The 27,019-nt window shown below is 37.4% G+C and overlaps 1 protein-coding gene across 8 annotated transcripts in view; it reads left to right on the plus strand.

Annotated features, from left to right (window-relative positions):
* tns1b (tensin 1b) overlaps positions 1 to 27,019 on the plus strand; it is a 320,658-nt gene that overhangs the window by 61,915 nt on the left and 231,724 nt on the right. Inside the window, exon 1 of one of the 8 annotated variants that reach the window (XM_065252283.2) lies at positions 11,162 to 11,374. The exons of 6 other annotated variants lie outside the window; for them this stretch is intronic. In XM_065252283.2, the coding sequence (XP_065108355.1) occupies positions 11,294 to 11,374 (81 nt within the window). In that variant the 5' untranslated portion in view covers positions 11,162 to 11,293. Of the gene's footprint in view, positions 1 to 11,161; positions 11,375 to 11,459; positions 11,548 to 27,019 lie in introns of those variants that run through there. One more of the 8 variants, XM_065252285.1, reaches the window with a different exon arrangement.

The raw sequence follows: 27,019 nt of genomic DNA on the forward strand, positions 1-27,019 counted from the left end.
TGACTTATAAACAAGAGTTGGATTTCTCATCATTCTCAAACATTGGCAAAGGTTCAAAAGCAACTGGACGTTTGACAGAGTATTTCTGAGCCGAATACACTGTTCCTCTTTTCTACAAGTTTCGGAAAGTTTTTCGACTTCGGAATCTGTTGCATAACAAAGCCCCCCGGTGCTGTGGAAGTCCTTATATGGGCACTTTAATAGTGCATGCACACACCAATCAAGTAGTGTGTTCCTGTTTAGGAGAAACATAAGCTTCCCAAAAGAACCCAGCCTTATGGAAACAATGGATATGTTTATCCGAGGTACCAGCAGCACTCCGACCTCGGCGTGCGGTAACTTCATCACTCCTGACTATTCCCCCTCTCGCTCAAACGTCCGTCAATATTACTGCGCCCGAGGTCTAAGTGCTGCACACTTTCACCATACAATATAGTTCTCATTTTTTATCCGTTTAATTTTGTGCCTCCAACCTTCCTTGTGTAACTACTCATGTAACAGTATTTAAATAGGGAAAACATGGAAGTGTTTGGTGGCTTCTAAATTCATCCCTGTTTGGATCCTAAGGAATGAATGGGGCTAGGCTAAATGCTAACACATTTACGACGCGCTGTACAAAGATTAAGTGTACGCATTGAAAAAGATAGGTCCGAGTTGCATATGTCCATCGTTTTTAAGACAAACACATTTTCGGATATTTTAGAAAATATTTTAGATCTTTCAGTTGATTAAATGTAATGTTACGGGGTCCATGACCTTCAAGTCCAAAAAAAGTGCGTCCATCCTTCTCAAAATAAATCCAAACGGCTCCAGGATGATAAACAAAGGTCTTCTGAGGGTAATCCGCGCGGTGTTGTTGTAGAAATATCCATATTTAAAACTTTATTAACGTAAATAAATACCTTCCGGTAGCGCCGCCATCTTATTCACGTGCGCATTCAGGATGAGCGCTTACGCAGCCTACGGAGGCTACTCTGCTGCTGCTCTGTGCCCCCGCCCTCCGAATTTGTCATACGTCACTAAGAAAAGTGCGTACACTACGCTAATACTCTCTCCTGAATACAGAGGAGTCTAAGATGGCGGCACTACCGGAAGGTATTTATTTTTGTTAATAAAGTTTTAAATATGGATATTTCTACAACAACACCGCGCGGATTACCCTCAGAAGACCTTTGTTTATCATCCTGGAGCCGTTTGGATTTAATTTGTGAAGGATGGACACACTTTTTTTGGACTTGAAGGTCGTGGACTATGGGTGGACCCCGTAACATAACATTTAATCAACTGAAAGATCTAAAACATTTTATAAAATATCCGAAAATGTGTTTGTCTGAAAAACGATGGACATATGCAACTCGGACACCTTGGGGGTGAGTAAATCATGGGTTTAATATCATTTTTGGCCGAACTATCCCTTTAATTAGTCTAAGTTAAGGTAAGAAAATAGTAAAAATAAAAAAACGGTGGTGTTTTCCTTTAAATAGTCAGTATACACACAAACACTTGTAGGTAGAGCATTGCTTTAGTAAGTCACTTTGGATTGAAGCATCACCCATATGCATAAATGTAAACTGTTTGATACATGTCTTGCTCTGTATTCTCTCGTTTCTTTGTTGCTTTCATGTGTGAATTATAAAGCAGCTTTATTCACCGATAGTTGGACAAATATTTTGTATCTTATCTCTATTGGTTGGCACGTTTCTATCGTCAGACAAACAGTATTTTGTATCATACCGGCCAGCCTAAGTCCTTTCCTCTCCTCCCATACTTCCTTCCTCTGATCCTTTCATGCTCAACCAAGTCCTGTATCTGAACACTAATGGCACCATTTGACTCACAGCAGCCCCGTTTGACACAGACTCCACTGGACTTTATTTCCATAATGGAGGCAATGAGTATAATGCCTGCGTTTCATCTGTAGCAAAGGACTCGGTTGAAGGTCGTAGCCATGTTGATGCAGAGCCACGATGGATTTCATTATGCTGTGTTTTTGCAGGACCCCCTCCTCCACCGTGTTTTGTAGATTATGTCGGGCTCTGCACCAGATCTCTGTCTGTCAGCGAAGATACCGTTTGTCCGTTTTCGTGACGATTGATGCTTTTATCTTAGACTTCCTCCGCCGGTCTGTTTACTTGATTTTAAAGCGGCGTTGGCGAGAGACGAAGATGAGAGAGAGTTTTAAGATGAATCAGTGTTTTTAAAGGAAATTATTCAGTTTGGTGCCAATCTGATAAATGCAAACATCTACTTGACCACTAGAGGTTGCTCTTGCTGCTTTTGTCTGCAGGAATATAGACCACGACAAAGTACAAGAGGTTTTTTTTTGCACTGAATGCATAAGTTTATGTAATCACTGCTGTGGGCTGATATATTTAAGCAGCCTGTTTCCTCTACACAGCAGCTTTCTGACTGTGTTAAGCTTTATAGTGGCGTGTGGACTGGAAATTAGAGTAAAGCCAGAATCTGTTTGATTCACTTTAAGTAATTTAACTTTCGGTAACGCACTAGCAACTGTATGCTAATGTCATGGGTTCAATATTCAGGTAATGCACAGTGCACTTAGATTTTATCAGTAAGTCACTTTGGCACCGTCGGCCAGATGCATAAATGCAAAAAAAGACATCATTTTCATTCCCTGGGCTTGTGAAAACTGGGACATCTGGTCACGCTACATAAAGCCAGTTTATCTGAAGAAATCCGTGATGCTTTTGTGGCCTGTTTCCGGCTCTTCTGGTGATGTTCACTGAAACGTTTAACCACGTTGAGCCATTTCAGGATAGGGAAAATGGTTACTCTTTAGACTTTCTGCTCTGGCTAATGTGTAGATATCACTTGCTGCATGTTTCTGGGGTCTTGGAGAGCTGCTTAGCATCATCTATAATCATTCATTGTGCCCCGATAAATGGCACGTTTTACCCAAAGCACCAGGCGGGCCTTGGGATCCCAGATTGCTTGATAAAAGAAAGGTACACTGGATTATCATTATCCATGTGTTACATCTCAATAACCAACTTCGAAATCACTGCACTTTTTCAGAAAGCACCTATAGATGGCAATGAAAGTGATATTTTTAATATTTTTCATTCTTTTGATGATTTCAATGTTTTTAACAATGTGATTCAAAATGAACCTATGCAATATTAAGCACACTAAGTTTTGGTATAATTTACTATTGTGAAGAGTCAGTATCATCAGTTCATTCTAAATGATTCATAAAAAAAGAATCAAACTTATCACTTCTATTAAAGGGCACCTATTATGACAATTTTTACAATATGTAATATAAGTCTCAGGTGTGTCCAGAATGTTTCTGTAAAGATTCAGCTTGTAATACCCCACAGATCATTATTATAGTGCCCCTATTTGGGTGGGAGCAAAAACTGTGTGTGTGTACCTTTAAATGCACATTTAACCTTATCAAAATTCACTTCCTTACAAAAAGAGATGCTTTGGTTAAAATAGATCACATTTTGCAAAGAAGCACAGAAAAAATAGCAGACATACTCACTGAAGACTGTCAGTCAGCAGCCGTGGGAGGGGCTTTATCAGTGTGACATCACATTGCTAAGAGAATCAAAACAGCATGTCTAATGAGACTGTTTTGGTTAAATGGGGATTAAAAAAGAAGGGGTGAGTGAATAGATTTTTTTCATTGTAGGGGGTTTTGTTCACACACTGCCAACACACATTTATGTCCAAACACCTTTTAAAAGTGGATTTTGCTTAAAAGGTGCCCTTTAAAGGTGCAGTGTGTACATTTTAGGAGGATCTATTGACAGAAATGCAGTATAATATACAAAACTTTATTGTCAGGGGTGTATAAAGATCTTGCATAATGAACTGTACTGTTTTTATTGCCTTAGAAAGAGTCACTTGTGTCACTTGCTGTTTCCGCCCACCATGCATGCCAGCGGGACAAAACAGCTGAGACCTTTTCAAAATAAATATGGAGCCAGATTTTTTAAAATTTTATTTTTTACGAAATATAACACATTGATGCAGATTAAACTACCTAACAGTACATGACATTTACCAACCTTAGAAATATACAAAAGTAAAAATGCAACATGCACAATATTGCAGCAATAATATTAATTCACATCACTAAAACATAATTTATAATAGTAAAACAGTTACCTTTATAATATACACTTGTATACACTATATGCAAAATATACACTTTTTAACTGCAGTTCTTAATGTTTATTTCAAAATACCCAGACGTCACAGGCGTGCGTTGAATCTTGGGATAGCCAAGGCTGTAAAAGATCCATCTTTGGATTCTTGGTTTCAAGGAAACCAAAGACTGCATTTGGAGGCTGCATGTGAATGAGCCTTCGAATTGGGACAGCCTTCATCGTGGCCCGGTGACGTAATTGGCCTTTAAATACGGCCTTTGACGGACGCACCCCCTGAATTGGGATGCACCCAGAGTCTCAGACAACAACATGTTTGTGGCAGCTACCATAGCAAGGGGTGAGCTGTGGATTGAGCCATTAAAGGAATAGTCTACTCATTTGCCATATTAAACTATGTTATTACCTCAACTTAGACAAATTAATACATACCTATCTTTTTTCAATGCGTCCACTGTACAGCGCGTTGTGAATGTGTTAGCATTTAGCCTAGCCCCATTCATTCCTATGGTACCAAAAAAAAGTTTTATTTTGTGGCACCATACTTACTGTATAACTCCTCATGTAACAGTCTTTAAATAGGGAACATGAAAGTGTTTGGTGGCTTCCCTGTTTGGTACCATAAATACAAATACAAACTCACTGCTAGATGCTGTAAAATCTACACACTGCACCTTTAAATATAATTACAGTCTATGACACTGATTAATCAATAGCTGAGCTTTATTCATGATAAAACACAGCTGTCGCCACTTCACTAATGTTGCTGAATGTTATATCACCAGAAATTAAATGATGAATATTAAATATCTCATGCAGAATCACAGAATAATGATTCAGCTCTTTCACACAGTTTGCTGTCATTAGTTACATAACAGTATCCTTGAGAAGAAGAAATCCTCAGATCTATTTATCATTTCTTTCCTTTCTGTTTTGACCTCAATCTCCTCTAAAGCGCTGAATCTGGATATTATACGGTTATATTGCTTCTCATCTGATTCATGTTCTTGAAATAGAAGCGGGTGAATGCACATCATGGCCAACGTGTGTGTGTTTGTGTGTGTATATTTAGCTTGTCTGTTGGCATTGATCTGCATGAGGAACAATATACTGGTGTCTGAGGCCTCGGGCTTTGAAGTGCTATGAGAAATGAGTTAATCACGCTATGGGATTAATCCAGACCTTCTCTTATCTTCTTGTATTCTGCCTGTTTTACATGAGAGAGATATGTGGGTGTGTAGAAGAGACTTCAATCAGCTACAATGACCTGTAAAGAGACCTCAGAAATAAATACAAAAAAATTAACATTATTGTAGTGAAGTCGAGTGTCTAAATCCATCATAACTATATAGTAAAACCATTGTAATGCACAACAACCAGCGTCTTGGTACTGTTGCCATCGTATGCTATGAAATAGTTACGTGTCAGTATAGTATTAGAATAAACAGTTGTTTCACTATGAAATATTATACATTTTCCTAAATGTGGGCTTTTTACAGTTGCCAGGCAACAAACCAATTTGGCACATGTACGTATTAGGGCTGAGGGATAAATACCCTGTATGCAAAGGATTGCAGTATTTTATCTCATGATACCACAGAGGAAAATGTTATTTCTCAGAGTTTGCTTTTTTATAGCTCGGCAGTTTTGTTTCACTAAAGTAACAACAAGGCAATTGCTTAAAATGGAAACAAAAGAGAAAATTGTTAAAACGCATTAAGAGCACGGAGTTGTAAAATGTAGAATGAATAAGAAAAATCATCTGGATTTGGGTAAATATGTGACCCTCCCGTGAAATCCAAGCGTCATAATGTAATATATTGAAATAGTTGAGACACGTGAGACTCAAGCAAAGTTTCCATTTGCTCTCCTTTTAATCTCTAATTTAACTCTTTCCCCGCCAGCGTTTTAAAAAAAGTTGCCAGCCAGCGCCAGCATTTTTCATGATTTTCACAAAAGTGTAACGCCTTCCAGAAAATGTTCTTCTTTAAATATAAAAACATACAATATATCAAATGAAAGAACAGACCCACTGCTTCTAAAAAAAAAAAAACACTTTTTATAACCTCTTAAATATGGGTATGGTTCTTCAAAAACACCAAATTGTGAGCAAAAAGCTGAGATAATTCCATTTTTGTGAAGGACCTTTGATAGAGAACAGATTCAGAGCAAACATCAAAACATACACGGACATACAGCTGTTTGCTTTAGGGCGATACTTCCGGGTTTTATAAGTTGCGGACTTATTTAATTTAAAGGGGACAGAGAATGAAAAAACATTTTAACCTTGTCTTTGTTGAATAATGGTAGTCTACCCGCATTCACGAACATACAAAAAGTGTTAGACATGCTGAACATCTCAATCTCATAGAAACTCAATCTCAACAGAAATGTCAGCCAGAAAACGGCCCAATCTGAAAAACTGATGCTTATGACATCACAGGCATCTCACTGCCCCTCCACTTTAAAATAATTGGTTACATTTTTTGAATGGCAGCAAAGTCATCCAATCAGTAATGATATTGCAAGTTAAGCCAATAGGGGGAGCCAAATAGGTGCAAAACCACTTGTTTAAAATCCCCCACCCCAATAGAGCTATCTGAGAGAGGTTTTTAGGAAGCTTCTAAGGCATTACAGACCCAAACAAAAAAATTTTTGTCTACATGTCACATCACAGAACAAGGATAAATACTCCGTTCAATCGTTCTATGTCACCTTTAAGTCACTAGAAGTCACGCAATAGCAAGTGTTCCAAAATTTCTTGTAAACCTTCATTTTTTTGTCCTCCAGTTCTTTGCAGTGTCCTATGACTTTGTTAGCTGGGATTTCACACCTCGAATTTTCATCCGCTTTGTCCGAGGTGCTGAACCTGAGGATCAGCTCTGCTTATTTGCGACCCTGAACTAATTTGCGCTGCTCTTAGTAGATTACGTTGGACATTATGAAAATCAGCTGTTGTGCCTGTATGATTTAATTTTTAGTAAATAACCCACAGATATTACCACTCCCATCTGCGTTTTTTGCAATTGCGCTCTCGCTCTTTTTGGAAATAAGGGACTGCAAGATATACAGAAACATCGCAAATGTGCATAATGCAATATATGCATATAGCAAAGGTTTGCAATGATTTTAACATTTTAAAGTTAAGCATATTGTAGTCGAAGGTAGATACAGATAGCAGAGAGAATTTTAAAAGAATTTACAACCCTGAAGCATTATTGTAACGCATTGTTATCACATCTTATTACACGGCTCTCTGGAATGCTTGATTCTGATTGGTCAGTTGAGACATTTGCAGGTTCGTTCTTTTCAAATAATAACCGCTCCAAAGTAATAACGCATAGCCGGTACTACTTGTACGATTTAAATCGCTCCGCGCCAATAAAGATTACTGTTTGGCACCATCTTGTGACAAACACTGGACAACCACAACATTTTGACATTAATTTTAACTACGGAAAAAACAAAACATTTAAACAGTGGATAGAAGAACGAACAACACAAGACACAGACAGCTACTGAGACTGAACTTGACAAAATAGAGCATGACAGCTACGAAGCCAACACACAAAAAAATACAGAAAGGGCATTAAAACTTCTCAAAGACAAAGAAAAAATGGAGACAGACAAGTATGAAGCAGAGGATCTTAATAAGGTATTACGATCATTTTATGCATCTGTGCAAAGTTTCGTGGAAGGATAAAAATGTTAATTTAAAACAAATATGCCAATAAAATGTTTCAAATTCATATTCATGTCCAGTTTTTTTTCTTATGTGGCAAGTAGCCGTGTAATTCGCGTCTGGTCCTGATCACACTGTCGGGGCTTATTTCCCGATAACTACCTACTGCTTCTACATTATCCCTTACATAAATGCTGAGTATTTACAGGGATAGCTCTGACGCTTTGCGTAAAAACCGGGCAGTCAGTGATTTTCATGTTTCATATGCAGTATTTATCAGACTTTTACAGGTCTTAGGTGTGCCATCTGAGACTGAAAATAATACAACATGAACCACAAATGTGTCTACAATATGACATGATGTGCTGTGAAGAAAAACAGGATTGACCCCAGAAGAGGTGGATGAAGGATCATGTTGGTGAAGAGGAAATGCCATGGGATTACAGATGAGAGAGAGAGAGAGAGAGCGAGAGAGAGAGAGAGAGAGAGAGAGAGAGAGAGAGAGAGAGAGAGAGAGAGAGAGATCCCCCAGTGACAGCCAACACCAGACCACCTTTACTTCCAGTAGACCAATTTAGATGTGATGGATTGTGACTCTAATGAAACGGTTTTAACTTTACAGCCCTCAGCTCAGCTCTGTCTGGTTTGAGATGTGTCTTTGATGATTCTGTCTCTGCTCAGAAAAGCAACACAGCTTTAGTTTAATGTGGGGCAGAGAAATGAAGCAGTGGAAGAGTTGCAGACTCAGAGGGAAATTTGCTGGTTTCAAGTTTGCTCTTTCATTGTTGTATTGAATCAGTTCTCAGCTTTTTCCATTTAAGTATCAAGTAAAAAGTGAAAGGAGATATTTGCTAACTTGCAGTCAAAGAGTAGATGTCTGATTGTAGACGTGTTTTGACAAATTTGAGTGATGTTTGAGATATTTTTCAGATTTATACTGAAAGTTTATAGAGTTATAGGAGTAGTCAATTTTCTTAAAAAAATCCAGATAATTTACTCACCACCATGTCATCCAAAATGTTGATGTCTTTCTTTGTTCAATCGAGAAGAAATTATGTTTTTTGAGGAAAAGATTCTTGGATTTTTCTAATTTTAATGGACTTTAATGGACCCCAACATTTAACAGTTTTAATGCAGTTTAAAATTACAGTTTCAAGGACTCTTAATGATCCCAAACGAAGCATAAGGGTCATTTTTGGCAAGAAAAATAAAAAATATGCATATTAAACCACAACTTCTCGTCTATCTCCGGTCCTGTGATGTGCTAGCGCGACCTCACGCAATACGTCATCACGTCAAGAGGTCACGGATGACGTATGCTAAACTACGCCCCCAGTGTTTACAAGTGTGGAGAAAGAGGACCGTTCCGACCTTGATACTAATTAACATCTTGTGTCTTGTTTATTGTTTAAAATGGCCCGCAAATGTGCGTTTCATATATGTAACACGTGACCTTTCGACGTCATTACGCAATTACATGAGGTCGCGCTGGCTCGTCACACAGCCGGAGGAACAAGAGAAGTTGTGGTTTAAAAATGCATATTATTTATTTTTCTTGCCAAAAATGTCAATTGTTTCGCTAGGTAAGACCCTTATGCGTCATTTGGGATCATTTAGAGTCCTTTGAAACGGCAATTTTAAACTGCATTAAAACTGTTAAGTGTTGGGGTCCATTAAAGTCCATTAAAATGAGAAAAATCCTGGAATGTTTTCCTCAAAAAAACATAATTTCTTCTCAACTGAACAAAGAAAGACATCAACATTTTGAATGACATGGCGGTGAGTAAATTATCTGGATTTTTTTTTAAGAAAACGGACTAATCCTTTAAGGTAAAGTAAAACGATTTAATTTCCTTTCAGTTTAATCCCATTGCTCTTCAGGAGACCCGGTTCAGATATTTAAGATATTAATTATTCGTGAATTTTCTCTCTTTGGGAATCGAATGAAAGTTTTATTGCCATTCATAGCTGAAGGGTTTTAACTGTGTTCTCATTTACTTTAATGTAATAATTAGTAACCGTGTAAGAATCTGATTAGAAATGTGAAGGTTTATATTTAAAGGACAAGTTCGGTATTTTACACTTAAAGCCCTGTTTTCAGATTGTTTATGGTCAAATAGAATGGTTTTGACTGAAATTTCGACATTTGCGGCTGTCCTGAGAATTTTCGCGTGTTTGTGTTTCAGCTCAGACCTCTACAATTGGTTTAATGGTGCACTGGAACAATCCTTCCTAAAATGCATTAAACTTTCGTTTACAAAGACGTGAAACTCACCGAGTGGTCAGGGGTGTTCACTGGTATGCTCACACAAAAATCGCTGCAAAAGATGCTTTCCAACAGGTGTTTTAGCATTCGTTGTTAACTTGTCGACCTATTTTCCCAAACGCCTCACACCCGTACATTCTTCCGCTTAGAGCTTGAATAATAAACACTCCAGCCCAGGTGGTGGCGCTAATCCGCCTTTGCCAATTGCAAGAATTGAAACAAAGTTCCCGGCGCGGAGTAATACCGTACCTCACAGCACATCTAATACAAGTCAATGGAGTTGGTAAAAACTATGATAAAACCTGTTGGAATGCGTCTTTTGGAGCGATTTTTGTGTGAGCATACCAGTGAACACCCCTGACCACTCGGTGAGTTTCACGTCTTTGTAAACGAAAGTTTAATGCATTTTAGGAAGGATTGTTCCAGTGCACCATTAAACCCATTGTAGAGGTCTGAGCTGAAACACAAACACGCAAAAATTCTCAGGGCAGCCGAAAATGTCGAAATTTCAGTCAAAACCATTCTATTTGACCATAAACAATCTGAAAACAGGGCTTTAAGTCTAAAACACCGAACTTGTCCTTTAAATATCTGAGACATTGTCAACATCTGCTTTGATGCTAACTCCTGAAATTCATACTTTGGTTTGATATTCTTCTTCATGAGAAAGATATGAGAAGCTGGAGACTCAAAATAACTATGATTATATAGAGACCGCATTTTAATTATTAATATAAGTTTGGACACACTGAATGGTCACACGGTTTATTGAAGCAAGAGGAGTTCAATATGAGAAGAGTCGAGCGTGCTTTGAGAAAATCTGTCGGTGGGGGATGTGAGACAAGGAGACAGGGGGTGGAAGATGTGAATGAAAGTAAGAATGGAGAGAGAGAGCGACATAGGAGGAGCTAAAGTGAGAATAACGACAAGGAGAGCAATGAGGAGAAATAAAGAGGCTCTCAGTCACCCCCCCACCCTCTCCTGTGGAGCTGAGCTACATGACCCCAAAAAAAGAGAGAGAGAGAGAGAGAGAAAGAGAGAGGGAGGGGGTCTGGAATAAGAGAGAAGAAATAAGGATAGCAGCAGCAGTTGATCCAAGCTCTCCTCAGCGTGTCATGGATCTGCAGAGCATTGTGGGAGCAGCATGTGGAATAATTAGGCGTCCCGCATTGGATCCAGAGGAGAGGAATCCGTCAGTTTGATCTCACCATGCCCTCCGTGTCTCTCAACCTGCCTTCGGCGCTGGCCGGACGCGCACGCACCTGGGTCTGCCTCTCCTGCATGTTCTGGGTGAGCTGCATGTGGGTCGGTCCATTTCACTGCGGTGGGTGGGATTAGGGGAGCGACAGCATTTTCTCCAGAATAATTTGTTGTTTAGTTGTGTCGCACATGTTGAAATGTCTTGCGTTTATGTTTGGTGCAAGAGATTACGTTGGTGTCCTTCACCGCTGGGTTATTTAAAGGTATAGTGCACCCAAAAAAATGCACCCGTGACGTTGTGTGATTTTGCTCGCCTTGTGTTGTTCTAACCTCAATTATTTGTGCAAAATGTTCAGGATGCTTATTTTAGTAGAGTGAAAGTGCATAAACCATTACGTTTTTAGACGTCATTAACTGATGATGGACATACCTCTCAATTTTTTGTAGCATGCATGCATATCATAAACTTTTGTTATTGTTTGCATGGTTTGAAGATGAGTAAATGATGAAATTATGATTTATTTTCGGTAAACCGTTGCTTTAACAGATTTGCGTGATGGTTCTCATCCTGAAGTCTTGGGTCATTCCCTCTCTTTGACCTCTCTGGTCTCTTAATTAGCATTCTGCTTCACTGAACGGAGTGGGAAAGGATCCCAAATCCCTCTAAAGCTCAGGCACCTTTTGAGTAGCTGAGCGTTTCATTCGTCCTTTCAGACTACTGAAGTCTCTCTTCCTCAGGCATGAATGGAGGTTTGAGGTCTCTGTCTACAGCTGTAGATGTTATCATACGCCGCAGAGCGAGAAGATGCAGGAAACAGGCTTGCAGAATGAAACAGATGTGATTTATTTGCTGGCCGCGTCCTAAGTGAAATCCCCGATGTAGACGTGTATTTGGCACGGGTCTGAGTACCTGCTGATAGCACAGGTGACGTTTTAATCTGAATAGGTTGGTTAGAAATCTGCACTAGAATTGTGTCAGCAAAGCGTAAAAAAGTGAAAGAGTGTAAAAACATTCAATAGTTATAAGCCTGAAGTGCGCTTTCTCCAAACTCTGAATTATAAATGAACTGTCTGAGACTTTTTAGGCAAGCCAGGCTGAACAGTGAAAGTGCTTTGAATGAAGGTATTTTAAGGTTCGACTTCACCAGATTTACTTATTGTGTGTGTTGTGAGGAAAATTGTAGGGTGGGAGTTGATTGCATTGCATTGAGGATTTGTCAGGATGGATCCAAGTGGTTCTGAGCATAGTGGTTAAAAAGGGATTTGTGATGTCAGCCTAAGAGGAAAGATTGTTGTTGACCAAGACAATTCTTTCCCATAATTTGCATAATGATATGCACAGACCAGGAACACATGCTTAAGTTGTATGTGAGGCTGAACTTTGTTTTTAATTGTTGCACATCTAGGAAATTAAACACTAAATGTGTTGCACTCAAGGAAATGTCGAAGAGTGTCGGCTTTCTGCCATTCAGCCAATGCAAATATTGAAATGGGTTGAGCTGTCTGGGGTCATAGAGCTTAGTGGAATGATCAATGTCCATTATCACTCTCCAGATCAATTAAGCGTAAATATACAGCCTTGTACATTGATACAGTCTAATACCTTTATACATTGACACGGTGATGGAGCAGGATCTTGATCTGGATGCGTTTTGTGTGTTTCCATCAATAAGGTGGCACGTCTGGGTCTGGTTGGGATAATGACCTTAATGTTTATGTTTTTTAAAACTAAATCACTATAATCTACAAATGTATGTGATTACTGTGGGTGTGTAAAGACTACTATCAACCCAATCAATCGTGTCATTTTATATTTTGTCGCTTGGGGGTTAGAATCGCTTTCTTTGACATCCTAACCCAAACCCCAACTCCAAGTGAGAATAGTTTTAAAAGCAGAAGAAAAACATGTAGAAATCAATGTATAACGCAAACCACGAATCTAACCTTAACCCCAAGCGACAATGATTTAAAAATAGGCAAAAACAATGAGAAAAAATATAAAATGACACGCTATAGAAAGTCGTGCCACAAACACGAAACACTATTTATAGAAATTGTGTCAATAACACAAATAAATTAATAAAATATTTTGTGACTATAACACGATTTGCAGTGAGCTAGGGTAGCTACTATAGACGGTTTCAGCAGTAACAACATAAATACGCGGCTTTCGTGGTCATCACGTAAATTCCTGGAAACTCTGCGAAGAATAAATAACAACAAAGTCCCTTTAAAGTAGTTTATGTATATAATAAGCAAAATAAACAACAGATAGATTACATAAGAATCCAAAACATTTGTTATTTCAATGAGGTATTTGTTTAAGAGTTCAGTTTCAGTAACTAGTCAGACCATTAAACAAACAGAAACTGGAAGTAAAGTTTGGACCAGATGATTATTGCTTCACCGCACGTGATACATTTGTTTTTTATTATTATGGCAAACTTAATATTTCAAGCTGAGAGAACCAAAAGATCTTAGTTTTTTATTAAAATAGCAAGCACTGGATTTTGAGCATGCTCAGTTTGAAGGTATTTTGTGTGATGCCATTTTTGTTATTTCTACTACATCATACTCGGGGGTTGCCCTTCTCCGCGATTGTTTTTTTGTATCTGGTTCTTATATATAAATTTTACTAAATGCAATAGATGAAGATTTTTCTTTCATTCGAGTGGAATAAAACAGGATCAAATTGAAAGTTTTGTAATTTTTGCATTTTGGACCAATAAATAAAAAATCTTAGGTAATGTAACTTTTTGACACAAAAATATACACATAATCCGGAGGCGGATGGAGACGATCATAAATAATGCTTGTGTTTGCAGTACACACTTCATATCAGGTAAAATAATCTATGCTTATGTACTGGTGTGTTGGTTTTATCTAGTACAAATAGGGTTGGGAACCGATAACCGGTTCTTATTCAGAACCGGTTCCGTTTTTAAAAGGAACCGGAACCGCACGTAATTCTTAAGTTTCGGTTCTAAAAGCGGTTCTGATGCGATGCATGTGCAAAGCGCTTCATGTCTTACCTCATGAATATTAAATACGTTGAGCCACTGTTTATAGTCACTCGCGCAACCAAATTAACGCAGCTTGCCACAGAAAACACTCGCTGCTGAGGTAAGCTTTGTATACTTCGTGTTAAACATATCTAAAAGTCAAAAGTGTGGATTAGGGCTGTTTGCATTCTCTAAGTCAGGGGTCTTCAACGTTTTTTGGGTCGGGGACCCCTTAGATGAGAGAGGCAGGAGCAGGGACCCCCCTAATACTAAATGTTTAAAACAGAGATTTTTAAGTAAGCAGTAAGGTACGAGAGGCTGCCTTTTCGTATTAGGCACAACGCAAAGTGGAGTAAAGTACAACTGATGACCAATCAGAATCAAGGACTGGAACTGTTTTATAAATAGAAACAAACCATATTGTCACACAGCCATACTATATTAAATAATTTTGCATAATTTTTTTGTTAAAGTAGATTTAGTTTTTATATTAAAATAATAATAATAATAATAATATAATATTATTTTAAGGTATTTGCAGTGTAAGGTATTTGCAGAAATATATTTTCATTTTACTGTGAATTGGACTAGGGCTTTCAGTTTATAAAGAAGACTGATCATGGTGAATGGCACAAAGACTGTCAATTCTGGTGGGGATAGAGGTTGTGCTATTTTATAATTCTGAGGTCTGTTGCCTTTCTCGTGTATCATCATTGTCACGAATTAAAGTAAAGCAGGTTTATTTTCTGTATAGCTTCATATCAGACTCAGGAGAACAACATGCAACGAGTCCGAGCGCATCTCTTTGGGGAAACTTTTTGAGAGGCGGATTTCAACCTGACTATGAATCTTGCACAAAGCACCATCACGGCGCGCGTTTCATTAATTTTTAAATGCGAGCGATAGTTTTGTCACAGTTTAAAATGCAGACGCGGGGTGGTGTAATTTGCCTGTTGAATTAGCGCTTTAAATCTGAACCGCGAAACAGCCGTCCAAGTTCAGAAATATAGATGAGACAACATGTCGCACTGATTCTAAAATGACATTCTGAAAGAAAGACACACATAAGATTGACCTGTTTTATGACGACTTTTCTGTCGCTACTGCTGCTTCCTGAGTGGACATTTATAATCTTTAGATATTTTATTTTGGTCCGCTGGCTAAACTGAACGCGCGCCTTCAAACCTATGCGGCCACGCACGTGCACAACTTAAAGGGGACATGTAACGTTTTGTACATATATTTTACGTTTTAAGCAAAAAATAGCGGACCCCCTGCTGTTCCGTCACGGACCCCTTGGGGGCCGCGGACCCCCGGTTGAAGACCCATGCTCAAAGTTATTATATGAGTTAATATGAACAATGAATTTAACAATTTAAGTTCAGTCCACATAAGCACTAAGTTAAGTAAACTTAAATATATAAGTATTGGTGGACCAACCCTCTTGTTTTTCTTTTAAAAGACTTATTTAGAAAACTTGGCTTAACTTAAAACAACAGGTTTAGCGGACTTTTATACATGGTTTGGCAAAACTTCAACCACTAAAGTTGAAAAAATGTAAAAATGCTTTGCAGCCAGTTGCTTTATTTATTCTACTTTTAATTTTTCACAGTGTGTTTAAAATAATGTTTGATATTTCGGTAGTTTATTTATTCATGGTCATGAGCTATAATCTTTCATATTGCGACATGCCGAATATCCCACCAACCTTAATTTTTTAAATAAAATAATCAGTTTGTGCATTAAATACTGGAGTTGATTGCTTCTGATTTTTCCTGACTAATAAGTCTCTGGTCTTTGAAGTCACGCAGCGTATGATTTACAACTCTTGCATTTCTCATTGAGGTTGGTTTTTGAATTCCACGTTGATGACTTCATACTCTACAGGCTCTCCGTCCCTCGATCAAAACTGCATATGAGGGGCCTCTGTAATTTTGGCAAATTCAGATCAGAACATCTGGTTTGCCTTCATAATGTATCAGACACGGTGCTTCATCTGTACAGCTCAAGGCACAGACATGCAGCGTGCACGTGTCCACAAGTGATTGTATGTGTTTATAGGGTGTGTGTGTGTGTGCGCACGTGAGAACTGTACTGTATTGGAAAATTTGTGATGTGTGTGTGAAGTCGTTTCGCTAAAGCAACAGTAAATATCACTCATATTGTATGCACCTTTTTTTGGATTATCAAGCCTTGAAAGTATGAAAGCATTAAGGTTTAAATTTTGAGGGAAAGTAACATTGTTGGAAAGTTTTAGTCATTTCCCTGTTCAAATTGCTTATTTCTGTGAACGGATTTGATCCTTTTGATTCAATCATGGTGTAAAACATTTAAAGGGCATCTATGGTCCGATTTACATTTTTACATTTCCTTTGGTGTCTAAGTGTGTATTAGTACATGTTAACGATATGCAAAAGGTACAAACACCAAAATAAACGATGATGCGAGTTATCATCTCTAACGTAAATATCTCTTTTCTTGGACTACAACAAACGCATGGATTGTAGGCAACAGTTTACTTCCTGGGATTGGTGATGTAGAAAACGACCGACATTATCATAATTCCTCCCACTTCTGAATCACAGCCTGTAAATGAACTCCTGTTAGCATTGCAGTGTGACCGAATCTTTCAAACATGGTAAGGAGCGTCACATTTCCGGCTGATGTCAGAGGTATTCAGGCCAATCACAACGTACAGATTAGCTGGCCAATCAGGGACACAGAGCTTTTTAAATCCATGCGTTTCAGGAAGAGAGTGAAATCTGGAGCTACAAAAATATACAGTATGTGGAAAATAATGTGTTTTTTGAACCACAAACCACGCAAACACATTGTATTATACCAAATACACAAAATAACGTTGTATTTAGCAATGAAATAGGTGTAATTTAGTAAAAGCACATAGATACACACAGATACATTATCCTGAGTAAATATTATCCTTGTATTGGTTGAATGAAACAACATGGAAAAAAGTAGATTGTTTTTACCTTGTGCAATACTTTTTGACTAAATAGACAGGCCGTACAAAAGTAATCAATTAAAATGTGACCCTGTATGTAAAAACCCTGCTAAAGTCATTATTTGTGATTTACTGTTTTCTACTTAAAATCATGCTACATAATGTAAAGAACATTTTGTGAAGTCAAACTCAAATCATAATAATATCATACGTCTTGATTTTACAGAAAAGGTCAAATACTTTACGGTTAGTCCGCTAAATAAAAAAATAAATATTTAGATTTTATTAACTCTTTCTCCACAATTGACGGGTTAACTCTTCAATTTAGAAAAAACGCTTCCCTGCCAATGACGAGTTTTTCTGGTTATCTGTGTTTCCGCTATTATCCACCAGATGGCCAACTTATACAACCCGGAAGCAACCCCTCATGCCAACAAGTTCAAACTCGTGTATGTTTTGATCATCGCTCTGAATCTGGTTTCTATCAGAATTTTTTTCACAAAAACACAATTATCTCAGCTTTTTGCAAAAAATTTTAGAGGTGATAAAAAGAGAACAAATTTGATATTTTGATTATTGATATTTGATATATTGTATGTTTATAGATTTAAAAAAGAACATTTTCTGGAAGGCATTAAACTTTTGTGAAAATCATAAAAAATGCTGGTGCTTGCTGGCAACTTAAAAAAAAAAAACGCTAATGGGGAAAGAGTTAAAATGAGTACTGTCTTAAGTAGGGATGGGCATTCGATTAAGTTTTCTTTGTCGATCGTCGGGAGAATTAACGATCGACTATCGATTAATCATTAATATTTTTATAATAAAATTTGTTATTTAACTTTTATACTTAAAAAATGCAATGAAAACAAATATACAGCGTGTTTTTCCTCGATGAGACCTTTATTACAAGATCAACTTGTGGCAGACAGTTAAACTATGTTTCAAACATTTATTTGCGTGCATGTGCGGAGCTCTAAAGCAGCGGAACCTGCAGCTGCGAGCCAGCGTTCTTAAACAGAGACCTCATTATTTCCAAAATAAATAAAAAAAAACAGATTCATGTTTAACATTAAATTAAACAAAAAACATAATACTTAGATCTGAAAGGTTTTGTCAAAATGTAACTCAAAATTATTCAAGCCAGAAGAAAGTGCAAGATATTAGCCTTCCTAACATTAGGCTATAACAAATTAGGCTACTTAAAGCCTCGTGAAAAATAACTAACTTAAGTAACTCGCATAAAACTTCTGCACCAGTCTACTGATTTTTTTGAGAAATAAAAGCATTTTTTGGGGTCAGACGCGACCGCAACCCATGGTGACCGTCAGTCCAGCCGCCGCCGAAAACAGCCGCTCCGAGGAGACTGACCGGGATGCACAGGTACCTCAGCGCTAACTTGGCTTATTCCGCATACAGAGTATGTGTGAAACAGCGTGCGTTTTGTGAGCCCCATTCACCATTGTTTAATTATACTAACATAGTCTTTTAGTTTTTATTTGTTGTAAAACAACAGTAGACACAAATTTACTATGGTCTCCAACTCCACAATATACCATAACCATGGTATTTGTTGTAAAATTGCGGAAATACAAATCGTTTTAATCTGCAAAAAAAAAAAAAAAACATTTTCACAATAATAAAATCATGGCTAATTTTCCTAAGGTAGTAATTACAAAATGATATATGTTTGAAAGACAGAGATGCGCACCTGTCAATCTATTACATAACAGAGCGAGGCCAGAGACAAACGTGCTCATAAACGGGAGTAATATGTAATAATGTGTGCATCTTTGAATAACTGTAAGTATACATTTCTTTTAAATATATTTTGTCATATAAAGTTTTGAGACATGGCCTAATAATGCTTTTTTCACTTTAATTGCTCATTTAGACTTATTGTGCGGGTAACAGCGTTTTTGACGCATTTACCTCAGAGATTATTTTAGCAATATTGCTTTTTTCCGGTAATAATAATACAATTTATATTTCAATCCTGTTTCATTGTCTGTTTATTCATTTCATTATGCTGTTTTGTTAATGTGAGGATATTTATTTGCCAAATGAAACGTGCCGTTATATGAATACTTTTGTATAATATTCAAATATATGCGGAATAATGTGTGCGTCTTTGAATTCATACAGTTGCTTATTTTTGTCATAAAGTTTTGAGAAATAATAATATTGTGAGGATTTATTTCCATATGAGACGCTTTTTGTCGTTGAATACTCTCGTTTATTATTTGGAAATCATATACATACATAGTAAAAAATATATAATGTGGAAGGGTAGACTTGCAAAGTTACTCTTCTTATTTTTATTTATGATATATGTGGAGATAAATAAAGCATAGCAAAACTGCTGATTTGATCCATTCAGATCCTGACCACCACCAGGCTAGAGATTTTAAACATCTTTAATCCACATTTACTAGTCTGTCAAATAATATCTAAAATATTTTGTTTTGTGAAAAAAAATGATGCTTTGTTCTATTGTTTATGCGGAAAAGTGTTCACAGAAAGTGTCAATCACATGAACGTTTTATATGCAGAATAAGCGGTCAGCAGCGCACTGCAACGGGTGCTTGACGGATTCGCCGCACACATACGCAAACGCACTGCATACGCAGTATTTGTGAAACAGGAGTTAGATAAAAAAATGCATTCAATTAATTGATAACAAATTAACGTGATCGACGAAATTCTTAACAATCAATTATCGATCGTCGATTAATTATGCCCATCCCTAGTCTTAAGTCTTTTTAAAAAACTACATTTAAAAATGTACTCGTTTACTCACTCTCAAGTTGTTTCTACCCTGTATAAATCTCATTATAAAACGGCTCGTTCTGGTTCTTCATTCTGATTGGTTGAAACACGTTCTAAGCCGTGATAAAATACCTCGGTAAACCCACGGTTCGGTCCACATTACATAAGCATCACTGCTCCACTCTTGCTGCGTACTGAATTATGAAAATAAACACCACAGTCTTTAATCATATTTTTATTTTTCTACATTTGCACAATTATGGCGATATCCAGATATATGTCATAGATATTGTTGAGTCATTTCGTCAATAAAGAGAAAACGTTCTCTCAGTTGTTTTTGTCTTCAATTGATATTTCCGCTATTATCCACTAGATGGCAATCTTACCCAACTTAAACACTGATGCTTTCACTCGAAACAGCGTTGTGGTGGATTTAGCGTGACATGTACGTTTTGATGGCTCTGAATCTGATCTCTTACAAAAGTTCTTCACAAAAATTGAATTATCTCCGCTTTTAGCTGAAAAGTTGAGAGGTGATACTGATAAGAGAACAAATGAAGGTAGGATGAAGCGTTTTTTGTTGTTGTTGTTTGAAAGCAGATGGTCTGTTCTTTCATTTGATATTTTATGTTTATTTAAAGAAGATCATTTTTCTGCAAGGCATTAAACTAAAACTGGGTGGCAACTTAAAAAAAAAAACGCTGACGGGGAAAGAGTTAAGCATGCTTCCAAGCATTTTGATCATCACTTCAACAGTTGCACGATATAAATGTTAATGTATAACGTTGAATTAAATTAGATGAATGTTGATTTATAAAATAAACACCACAGTCTTAAATCATATTTTCATTGTGTCTTTGCTGCGTCTGTGTTGGTTGTGAACTGCGCTCTGTTGCAGCCACTCTTGATTCTGAGGAACTACTTTGTTTGGCGGAATTACAACTTATTTGTGTTTTATTTTATGAAATCCTGCTATGTGTATGAAGTAACCGTTTTATAAAAGCAATAAGTCCCGCAAAGCAGTGGGGTTACAGTGCATTTTATAACAGCTAAGGGGTTTTTTATAACGCCCCTTAGCTGTTATAAAATGCACTGGTAACCCACTGCTTCTTGGGACTTATTGCTTTATTATTCGGCTGAATTCAAATAAAGGTATTTTGAAAAATGTTAATAACCAAACAGATCTTGGGCACCATTCACTCCAACAGTATTCTTTTTTCCTACTATAAAAAAACAATGCTGCCCCAGATCTGCTTGGTTACAAACATTGGGTGAGTAAATAATGAGGAAATTTAAATCTCTTTAATAGCTGTGCATATATGTGTGTGACATTGTACCAGAGCACTATGCGTAAAGTATAAGTGACAGTCAGAAGAAGCTCGGTCACCCTTGTGAGTGCACTAAAGGCTTTTTAACTCCTGTGTGTTGATTTATGAACTACAGTCTGGTGTTCACTTCACCGAACAATGCTGCTCTCTAATCCCCTGCTGTCAATGAAGCTGTATTGTTGAATGTCTCATGTTCCCTGTCTGTGTCCTGATCTCTCCCCTCCTCCCCTGCCGTCCTTATTTCCATAATATCTCACTTTTTCTTCATAATTCTGTCATCTGCACCCATTTTTTTTATTTTCCAAGCCTCTCACTCCCTTCCCCTGAGTTTCTCTTATTTCTCATTATTCTGCATTGCCAGCATTTTGAAGTTTCTTCTCCTGTTTCAGTGCCTTTCTGAAAATATTTTTGTAGACACTGTATGTCATGAAAGCTTACAAATTCTGGTTCCCCCATTTGCTTAAAGATTCATTTTTCCAGATATCTTTTCACGCTTGTAGTATGTCTGGGAATGTGAATATTATTTGGTATCCACCATCAGGAAGATAAATAACATCATCACCTTTCGTAAGGTTTGCAGATGGAGATTTTTGACTGTCAGCATATGAGGAGCTCAGATGCAAACACTAAAAAAGTGGTATTTCTAAATGGCCTGAGGCCGGGGTTAAGCGGATTTGAAGCTAAAGTATTTGATTAATGTATAATATGTGCCAAGAGCATTCGGTTAATATTAGGGTGCATCAATAAATGCAGATATACACTAATAATACATGGCTGTTAACTATTCTGAATCACACAGCCGATATTATTGCTATTTCATGTACTACGACTTTTGATCAGTAAGTCCTTATCGATCTGAAATCACAGTTTGAGTCGTTTATAACATGCATTTAAAAAAGCAACACTCGTCAAACATAATCATTATACATATGCTTTATCATCATGAAAATCCCTGAAAAGGTCTAAAGAACAGCAATATAAATATATGTTTAAGCCATTTCCTGGAGCTGCGTGTGTATGGTTCTTTGTCTGCAGCACATTTTGAGTTTTTGCACGAGAGCGCCCCCTGGCTTTTGGATGTAGTGGCATTTCACCGTAATTCATTGAGAAGCATAGCAAGCATCATCGGCCGATATATCGGTGCACCCCGTTTAATAATATCAATTAGTGTTGGGCGATATGCCCTATTTTGAGATCGTCCTATCGTCAGCCTCTGAGATCGGCGATACACGATAGTATCGGGGGGCGGGGCAGTAGTTTACTCATTTTTTTATTTGTTAATTTTTTACTCATTATAAAAGTCACTTGATGGGTGGACAAAAAAGAACAAGAGCAACACCGTCATGACCGCAACCTTCTTAAAACTGATGCCATTAATGCGAGCGCGTCAAAAACCCTAACCATGATTACTTAATAACTTTAAAAACATGCATCTGCGCACGCACATACAAACAATTCAATGCATTTGCTTAGTGCTGTTGCAGAAGGCTACACGTGTCAAGCAGTGGTGCTCTCAGATGAGCCTTTTTAAACGCATCGGTCCAGCGGAACGCGATCATATTTTAAACACAAACATATAATAAACACGAGGGATGTATTGCTACAACTTCTTGAATCCTTGAAATGCATATCATAAACAGGATTAATACCTAGTGATCTGACTTCGGACAGAGCGCAGCTCTCTGCACGTACGCGAAAGTGAGAGAGGCGCCATGCAGCGGGTCATATTTTAAACAAAAAGTAAAGTTTGCCTCAGCTCGCATGAAATGCATTAAACTGAACAAAGACATAAGGATTACTACTTTATTTTATGTTTAGACTTCGGACAGACGCGAGAGCGCGTGCACGTGAGACAGAGAGAAGCGCAGCTGGTCATGACGCGGGTGCTAGAAGGAGTCCAAGACGCGCGCATTAAGTGCAGGTGCGTGCAAGAAGGAATTCTCTCTTTACAAGCCTTCCGCGTAAAGTGAAGCCCACAAACCCTCATGTGAGGAAAAGCATGCATTGTGGATGTTAATGTAAAACTATGATGATAATAATAATAATAGTAACCATTCGCCAACTATCGTCATGACTATCGCCATGAAAGCCAGCCGTTGGCGATATGTCTGAAGATCGTCGATACACGATACTATCGTCTATCGGCACAACCCTAATATCAATATCTAATTTTTAAAGAATGTTGTGTTTAGCAGCTTTTGCATCTGAGCAAAATCGGACATGCTTGACTTAAAATGTCTTTTTAAACAATTTAATCTTAATTTAATTGTAAGATTAATTGCTTGAAACTTTTTTAAATGTATAGTTACAATTATAAGCATTTGTAATAAATAAAATAACCTGAAACAGACTTTTGGAACAGAAGTGAAGGAAAAGCAGTCAACAACTGTCCAGTGTACATGGGAACTCCTCCATTGTCGTTTTGGTTTGCGAGCTGACGGGCTCTTGCGAGACCCAGGATACATCTAATGCAGTTCATGTAATTCATCAGAAACTCATTAATGCCTTGGCTTCATTTCGAGGAGGCCTAACAGGGGGCTTCTCCTGCGTGTCATATGGTTTTCATCATTTCAGACTTCAAACTTGATTATTCTTTATTTGCTTTCTTGTTTTGTCTTAGTAGGGGGCTTTATTTGATGTGAGGTCAGATTGCAGTTAGAAATGTAGCGATGCTTTAACCAGAGGATATCAAATAAACAGAAACGGTTCTTCATTGATGTGAGCAGAACCAAATGGCGGGTGCTTTTATTCTTATTGTCCTCAGACAGTTTAATACAACAAAGAAATGCTATTCATACTCACACGATTCACGAGAGTCACTGCGCAACATATCTATGGCAACCAACGCTCGCGCGTAAACCAAGATGGCGTTGTTAACAGAAGCTAGTTTATGAAGTTTTTCAAAATCGCATCGATTACCTGCAGAAGACCTTTATTAACCCATTTGAGCCGTGTGGATTACTTATGTTAAGGATGGATGGACATTTTTGGGTTTAAAGTCAGAAGTTGATGCCTGATCCCTGTTTTCTACCATTATAAAGATTGGAAGAGCAAGGACATTTACTAAAATAACTCCAAATGTGTTTGTCTGAAAGACGTGGAACATGTATATCTTGGGTTGCTTGACGGTGAGTAAATCATGGAGTAATTTTGACGTTTGTAACTTAAAGCTGCAACATGCATAACTTTTGCCTCTCTATCGCCATCTCTGTTTGAAGCATAAAATTGCGGAGTCATTTTGCGATGTCCTCACCCCGCTACTCTCCGCACATGAATCTGATGTCTGTTATCATTGCTACTATTAATACTCATTATCAGTGTTGGGGGTAACGCATTACAAGTAACGTGCATTACGTAATACTATTACTTTTCTGAAGTAACAAGTAAAGTAACGCATTACTTTTTAAATATACAAATGCAAGTTACTTTTTTAGTTTAATTAATTTGATTAAAACAAAATATGTACTGAATTAAACTAAACGTATCACATTATGCACTCTATGCGTACACACCTGCACTGTCAGAAAAAAAGGTACAAAGTTGTTCCTTTTTCTGTCGCTGGGGTGGTACCCTAAAAGGTACCTTTTTGTTCCTTTATGGGTATAAAACACATTGAAATTTTGTACCTTCTGGGGTACAATATTATACCCTAAGGACCAATTGTGTACCTTAAGGAACAATTTTGTACCAGTTCAATTTTAGGGGTACAAAACAGTTAACTGTACCTTTAAAGGTTAAGGAACAGAAATTTACCCCAAAAGGTACAACATTGTATTATGTATATATACCTGTAAAGGTACAAAACGGTACATTGGGGTACCACCCCAGCAACAAAAGGTACAGTTTTGTACCTTTTTTTCTGACAGTGTGTGTGGGAACAGTTTGAGTCAGAAAGTGAGATGGCAGGCCAGAGCTTTACATTTTTGTGATGAAATATGCAATTTCTGAATGCAGAACTTTTCAGTCATAAAACACCGGCAAGGCCTGAAAGAGATCAAGCCTTAGCCAAAAAAGTAACGCAAAAGTAATTAAAAAGTAATGTAAGCATTACTTTTCATGAAAGTAACTAAGTAATGAAATGAGTTACTTTTTTGGGAGTAACTTAATATTGTAATGCATAACTTTTAAAAGCAACTTTAAATAATATTAAATCCGCAATGTCTGTTGTGATTAAAAATACTGTTCAGTCCCTCCAGAAAAACGCGATTATGCGATTGCGGGGGCCGCATTTTTCAAATACGCAGCACTTTCGCAGCATTAATTGCAGATTTCCACTCGCAAAATATGCGGGCTTGCATGATTCCATAATCCCCACATTTTCATAGCAAAAGTCATGTATATTTTAGCAGAAAGTTGAAAAATTTTGCATTTTCTTCACACGAGCGCAGCCATGTCCCCTTTTGCCATGGGAACATTATGTAGTGCTTAATTTCGCGACCGCAGTTTTTGCAAGTTCCCCCGTTTTTGCAAGTTCCTGCGTTTTTGCAAGTTTTCACAATTAAATCGCATAAAATTGCATAAATATTTTTTAAGAAACCGTGCCACAAGATCAAGGACAACAATCAAAGAATTTTTTTTCTGGAAGGACTGAAATACAAACATAAATGTCTCAATATAAATCACTTTACTTAACGTTTTTAGAGGATGAAGTCATCTCTGCGTCAGTATTTAGTCCCTTCGGGTGTTGAAAAGCCCAGCTGATATTAATTTTTGTTCCAGCGCGAGCTCTGTCGCATTGCTTTTTAACTGGAGACTCTCCCAAGTTTGAGCTTTCATTGTTTGAACAACTTATGATGAAGATGTAAGGATGTAATAAATTGAAATGTTTACATGATATTCCCCAGTTGATTGTCGCTTTAAACTTTACCAGCTAAATGGTGACATCAGATGACAAGTTTAATTTTAAGCAACTGTTGAGCAAACTACAAACATTTGCAACAGTGCGCACATGTGATATAGTAGCGGAGGACCTTGTCTTTTTGTTTACAAATGTGATGTAATCACTCCACTCAATAAGTTTTATTTGGTAACACTTTATTTTACGGTGTCTTTGTTACACATGTTACATGTAATTATTATAGTAATAACAGTTAATTATGCATAGTTACATGCAACTAACCCTAAACCAAACCCTAATCCTAACCCCAACCCTATAGTAAGTAGGGATGTTAACCGATGACCGTTTGACCGATGGTTGACCGTATCAACGTTAACCGGTCAAAGTTGTCGGTTGTCGGTTAAAAAAAGGGATCTGTAAATTAGGCTATTATAGACAGTGGACTAAACCCTACTACAGTTAGTCATCTCTTTCTTTCCAAGATCTTTTTGTGTGAAGTGAACAAATCCCTCACACTCAGTTTTTCATAACTGGTCTGTTTGTACTTTATAAACCAATAAAAAAACATTTGGCGCCAGGTCACTGCTTTTGGTTTCGCATGTTCACAAGGTTTGCGAAAAGTAAATGCTACAGGCTATTTTTTGATAAATTCCTTTATTCGAATAGTAAATAAAATACAGTAATACAATAATTAAAATTAAAGTCTCTCCTGGTGGTGTTCCAAATTATTAACATTTATGTCTTTTAGGCTAACAGTAAAGTGCAGAGTAAGTTTTGTTTCTGTAAATCCTCAGCCATGATTTTTACCACTTTATTAAGTTTTGCTTTGTAGAAAGCATT

This window comes from Paramisgurnus dabryanus, chromosome 15 (genome assembly GCF_030506205.2).
Source record: "Paramisgurnus dabryanus chromosome 15, PD_genome_1.1, whole genome shotgun sequence".
NCBI classification, from domain to species: Eukaryota; Metazoa; Chordata; class Actinopteri; order Cypriniformes; family Cobitidae; genus Paramisgurnus; species Paramisgurnus dabryanus.